Here is a 6750-nt window from a genome sequence, read left to right as displayed (position 1 = left end):
CTGCTGTAATCTCTCTTGTTTATTTTGCTGTTTGAGCTGCCACTGTTGCAGGTTTTCTTGTCACTGCTGTTGTCTCTTTTCTTATTTCTTTTCTTATTCTTCTTGTTTCTTTTCTTTTTCCTCCAACAACTGCTGTAATCTCTCTTCTTGTTTCTTTTCTCGTTCTTCTTGTTTCTTTTGCTGCCATCAAATCTGCTAAGTCGTAGTTTGATTTGCCACTTCTCATTTCCATCTTTTTTTTTTCCATCCCACTCTCTGACACCAATTTGTTACATATCTACTTGTTTATTAATTTCCGGTAGAAATTCTTTTTGAGAAACTTCAGCGATACAAGTCCTTTCTTGGTTAAACCAGTTTATTCTTTCTTGATAGTACACAGTAATTTAACAATCTTTACATTTCTCAACTTAACTACTTTTATAATACATGCTATAAATCACAGTGATTCACACACTTTACTTACTGTCACTACTGTTCGTCTCTTTAATTATCTATCTCTATGTATCTATCTATATCGCTGGCTATCTTTGCCATGCTTATATACTAAAAAAGAGGGTGTTTAGCAAACACTCGGACATTCGCAGGGTTCCCCGATAATTCAAGAAAATCCAGCACGCATGCTCCCAGCATCACGCGACTTCTGCTGTCATAACAATACGTTAAAATGAAGTTAGTGGAAATACATGTAGAGAAGAGTCATTGTTACTATAAAATGAAACAGAAACTTTCTAACTAGGCAGTTTCTATTATCATTGTAGTACTTTATATATAAACTTTGTGAGGAATGGTTTGTATAGATTAATATTTGAACTTGTGTAGAAAATGTGTTGTGATGATTGATTTTACTCGATATTTACACCCTCAGGGTTCTAGGACTTTGGTGGTTGTGAACCCCCTGTTTCTTAATTTTCATGCTGAAACAAATGTTTACACTGTTTGTTGTAGAAGGAATGTTTCCCACACTTGATGGGCTGGTGGTAAGGGTGTTTGACTCACAATCTGTGGGCTGGAATCCTTGTCACAGAACATGGTTGTTCTCTCAGCTGTGGGGGTGTATTACTGGTCAATCCCTGTATTTATTGGTAAAAGACATTAATACTTTAAAGTTCCTGTTCAAAAGATCTATATTTAAGTTAAATAAATACCAAGACCCCCACATATAAACTCCCTTCATAAATATGTAGTTCTTTTATCAAGTTTTGTTCCTTTTGAATTTCACATACAGCCACAAGAGGGCTATCTATACTATCCATCCATAATTTGACAGTGATAGTCTAGAAAGAAGACAGCTAGTCAACAGCACTCGCTGTCAACTCTTGAGCTACACAGTCAACATGTTAAGTAGACAAAACATTAGAATATTTTATTATATACAACTGGTTACAGTTATGAGACATCTCTTACATTTAATCCAGAAATTACTGGTTGAAAGTAAAGTTGGTTGTTATTATTTTTACATTTAATATTTTGATATTAATGTTTTTGATTGTATTACACTATAAATTCCTTCCAAATGATGTCAATGGATTAAACCAATCTTTTAACCCCAGAGTAACCATCATTTAATATAGTCTCTATATGTTCATGATACTTATCATGGCAGATGTCTCTGATGTTCTAGTTTATGACTCCATAAACAAATAAGATTGAAGGTTGTAAAAATTAGACTTTGCCTTAGTAATTATAATGAGTAATTATGTTAAATTCTGTCCTTCTCAGACAGGTGGTAAATAACTTAGAGAAGAGGGAAGACCTAGAAAACAAATGTCACAATTCTCATACTTGTAGAGATTGAGGATTTTTAAAAATATTTACTGAGAGAAATAAAAACTGAAGTAATTAATATTTGATTTATTAGTCATGTTTTGATGCCAAATTTATTTATATTCAATGATAACAAAGTAGTTAAAATGTTGAATGTAATTCTATAAAAAAGTCATGACATATGCACTTTGACCTACTTTTAGTGAGAAGGTTAAAGTTATATCTGTTGTATTATATATTTTTATTTTAGATATAAAGACCAGTGTGAACATCTGTTGTGGAAGCCATTTTCCTGGTTATCATCTATTAAAACAAGAAGATCCATTTAAAGAAGTTATGAAATCTTCAAAATTAAACAGTGATGTTTGTGGAAAAACAAATTTAAATGGAAGTAACATAAAACAAACTAATATACATGAGGGTGATGATAAACCATACAGTTATGTAACATGTGGAAAGGAAAGTGTAACATTGGATAACGTAAAACAACACAAGATAATAACGTATGGAAAGAAACTGTACAGATGTGAAGTTAGTAGTGAACATTTGAATTTTAGTAGTGATGTAAAAAAACATAAAAAAACACATATTGGGGAGAAACCATATAGTTGTGCAACTTGTGGAAAAGACTTTAGAAAAAATTGGGACTTAAAAATACATCAAAAAATACATACTGGGGAGAAACTTTACAGTTGTAACATTTGTGGAAAACAACTTAGAACTAACTCTAGCTTGAAAGTTCATGAACGAATACATACCGGGGAGAGACCCTACATTTGTGCAGTATGTGGTAAACAGTTTAGAACAAATTATGCATTAAAATATCATAAAAAAACACATACTGGGGAGAAACCTTACACTTGTGCAGTATGTCATAAACAGTTTAGAACAAATTATTCATTAAAATATCATAAAAAAATACATACTGGGGAGAAACCTTACTGTTGTGTAGTATGTGATAAAAAGTTTAGAACAAGTGGTGGATTAAGGTATCATAAAAAAATACATACTGGAGAGAAACCTTACAGTTGTGACGTTTGTGGAAAACAGTTTAGAAGTAACACTAGCTTAAAAGAACATGAAAGAATACATACTGGGGAGAGACCCTACAGTTGTGTAGTATGTGGTAAACAGTTTAGGACAAGTAATACAGTAAAATATCATGAAAGAATACATACTGGGGAGAAACCTTACTGTTGTACAATTTGTGGAAAAGATTTTAAATCAACTTGTAACTTAATGACACATCAAAAAAAACACTGTGGAAAAACCTTATTGTTGTGCAGTTTGTGAAAAGAAGTTTTGAACAAGTAATGAATTAAAACAACATGAAAGAAGACATATTGAGGAGAAACCTTACTGTTGTGATGTTTGTGGAAAAGACTTTAAAACAAATGCCGAACTAAAACAACATCAAAGAATACATACTGGGGAGAAACCTTTCAGTTGTACAATTTGTGGAAAACAGTTTCCAGCCCAGTATGTATTCGTTCATGTTTTTTTAAGCTACAGTTACTTATAAACTGTGAAACTGTACGGTTCCTCTCCAAAGTGTATTCTTTGATGCATTTTTAAGTTAGAGTTACTTCAGAATTATTTTTCACTAACTGTACAGCAGTTAGGATTCTTACAGTATGTGTTCCTTTGTGATATCTTAACCCTTTATTTGTTTTAAACTGTTTATCACATATTACACAAGTGTAAGGTTTCTATTTCCTTTTACAGAAACAATGACTATTCTCTCCATCCAGATATAATTTTATCTTTTCATTTCTTTTGTTCTCACTTTATCATATCAACTAAATGTATTCAAAATGTACAAAAGACAGATCTGTACCCCTTAATGATCTGGTTCAATGAACTTTAAACAATAACTACTTTTAGTAGTAGTTACAGTTTGTTTCAAACTCTTTACAATACAGTAAACAAATGTACAGTTTATCCCAAGTGTTCATTCTCTGATGTATCTTTAATTTACTGTTTGTTCAAACTGTTTTCCAAAAGGAGTATAAAAGACTGGAGCAAGTGAGAAAAAATCAGACCAATGCTTAGATGGGGAAAGGAAGAAACCCTGGTAGTTGAGTAACAGCTGTAGTGGAGGTAAGTACGTTTTGGAAAGAACATTCCTATGTCTATGGAAACATTGCATTAAAAAAACAAGAAAACACAAGCAATCAATTGATGAAAAAAACTTTAAAGAAAAGTAAATGTAGGGATGGCAAATATCTATCCTTCAAAAACAATGCAAACAAGGTAGTGAAAATGGCATTTCCATAAAATGCTATCCCTACTATCATGTTAGCATTGTTTTTGAAGGACTGATATAAGCCATACCTCCATTTACTTCCTTTTTTGAAAAGTAAAGAAACAAATTATATTTGAAAATATAAAATGGAAGTACAAGATCTTGTTTAATAGAAAGGTTTACAGTAGAAAAATTCAAATGTGGAAATATGGTACAGAGTATCAGAACCAACTTTACTTTTAACCACTAATTTCCTTCATACATTTTAAGAATATCTTATCTTTTTTTTATTTTAATGGTTTAATACCACAAAATCTATTCAAAAGATCTATGTGCAAGTTACATATCTACAAATACCAAACTTTAGGCAAAATACAAATGTTTATCAATATTTTATTAAGTTTATGACAGAGCCATCTGATTATAAACTGTATATGTACTTTAATCAGTATGGAAAACTGAGATGGTAGTTTGAGGTAATTCATGACCCATAAATACAGAGGTTTGTAAGTGTTAAGAAATCAATTATAGCAGGACATTCTCAGTACATGTTGAAATATTAATATAAATAAACTGGTTCTAATCAATACTTACTGTTTATACATAAAAAACTAGGAAATAAAACTGTTCAGTTATAAAGTTTCTTACAATTGCCCTTGGCAATATTTGTCTTGTCACAGTCTCCACCTACATCAATGCACCCTCTATGCTGATCTCTAGTAAGATGACTGTCATAATCTTAACATGTTGACTGCCAACTACGAGTATACTTGTAGAAAAGATTACACTATTGTATAGTAAACAGAATACTTTTAGTATCCCAGATAATTCAACAAACAATCTGCTGGCAGTTTGGAGAACATAAATCCATGTAATAATCATGATCAAATATGTATTATATCATTTTTTGCACAACTGAAATTCAGTAAGATACTTAAACACCATATCTCCACAAAGCTCACTTTAACACAACTAAGACTAAAGAAAAGATGGTTACAATGCAAAAATAAATTATTATAACTCAAATAGGGTTATTCTACATGATCCAAGGCATTGTTTGATCATTTTTGAATCGATAATCAATTGATATTCAATAAACATTTTAAAAATATTTGATTTTATTCTTTTAGTGTTACAGGAACTAATAAGTTCTCATATCGTAACCAAATGACAAAAATATAATAATATCCAGTAAATGATTACAAATGTTTCTATGGCTTCTTGTTTATCTGTCCATTATTGAAGGATGTGGTATTGCTTGAAACGGTTTTCTACATAGAGAGCTGGTTTTTCAGGGCAGACATCACGCATGTAGTGGCTATCTTATATCCTCCCAGCCTTTGTGCAGGCACAGCATGGTTGGTTTGGCTTCTCCTTTTTTTCTGTGAGTAGCAAACATGTGAGGTAGTAAAACGATTTATCTTATGGATTTGGAGTTGTATGTCGACCCTGGCCTTGAAGATCCACCATTTGTTGTCCTCTATTTTCACTCTACAGGATGTGGGCATTCAGAATAAATATTTCTATGGTGTGAAAGGCAATCCTCTTATACCATTGTTTAGTCTTTCATAGAGCCGAGTAATATGACAGTATTTGGTCAAATCTTTCTATCATTGACATACCATTGTTGTAGTCATGGATGATATTGGGTTTGTTCGATATTTTATTATTTCGATTTGGAACATCAACTATCTCCACTCTGAGCCTCTTGCTATTTCTGAGTACATCCCATTTATTCTTCCATTTACAAACTAACACTGATTCTGACTGCTTCCATTCATATTCACGCTTCTTCTACATTTTTCATGACCATATCTATTGGATTTTCTTTATGATCAAACTGGAGTGTTCGATATCTGTAGGTTGATCGTTCAACCAGTTTTTCACCAGACCCACAGAATTGTGATAATTATCTGTGTATAAAACATGTCCTTTGTTCAGGTTATCAGCCATTAGATCAAGTACCTTCATCAGGGGAAGTTCCAGAGTATATACACGAATTTTCAGCACCAGACCGCGTGATTTATAGAGTTTGATTTCTCATTTGTGACATTTATTTCGATATATTGTCAAAACAAGATCTTGCCACACCAAATTACCATGGACACAAATCTTTTCTTGGGTAGTAAATGTGAACCATTTCATTATTGAAGTGATCCAGAAGAGGTTGTGTCTTATACAAACAATCATCTTGGGTTTGGGAATTGTCTGCAAAATGCCAAAAACATAAGAGCATTTGAAAGCAGTTGTGGCTCATAATACCACTGTAAAGTGATGTCTTGTACAGAATATCAGTACTCCAGTAGTTCTCCAAGATAAGTAAGCTGTTTGGACCCATGTGAATCAACAAGGCTAGAAACTTTTTCATTTCTGTTACATCAGTGTCTTTCCAGTATTTTAGTCGTGATTCTTTTCACAATGGTCGATGTTTGGTTATTTTGGCTTCTGCATATTGGTTTGTTTCTGTGGCCATAATATCAAGTAATTAAAGAGTATAGGTCAAAATGATCACAAGGTGAACCATCTTGTAAATGAATTCTAAGACTGGAGTTTTCATTGAAAGTGAAATTAGGTGGGTCTTGTACAACATTTGACCAATTTCACAATTCCAACTGTTCTGGCTGGTGCTGGAGCAATGGCTGCTTTTCTGTAATGAACTGGTCTAGCAGACTCACATCCACCACCTCTTGTCCTTACTCCACGATTGAGTTGTCATCTGGTGCAGACATCATGAACTCTAG

General features: G+C 32.5%; 1 protein-coding gene across 1 annotated transcript in view; it reads left to right on the top strand.

Annotated features, from left to right (window-relative positions):
- The window catches only part of LOC106473239 (zinc finger protein 664-like), a 28690-nt gene extending 25450 nt beyond the window's left edge, over positions 1 to 3240 (top strand). Inside the window, exon 4 of the mRNA XM_022401714.1 lies at positions 2015 to 3240. Coding sequence (XP_022257422.1) covers positions 2015 to 3057 — 1043 coding nt within the window. The 3' untranslated portion in view covers positions 3058 to 3240. The remainder of the gene's footprint in view (positions 1 to 2014) is intronic.
- Positions 3241 to 6750: the final 3510 nt, after the last annotated feature.

The sequence above is a fragment of the Limulus polyphemus genome, unplaced genomic scaffold (assembly GCF_000517525.1).
Source record: "Limulus polyphemus unplaced genomic scaffold, Limulus_polyphemus-2.1.2 Scaffold5996, whole genome shotgun sequence".
Classification (NCBI taxonomy): domain Eukaryota; kingdom Metazoa; phylum Arthropoda; class Merostomata; order Xiphosura; family Limulidae; genus Limulus; species Limulus polyphemus.
The sequence above is the reverse complement of the archived record's forward strand: the minus strand, read 5'-3'. Positions and strand labels throughout refer to the sequence as shown.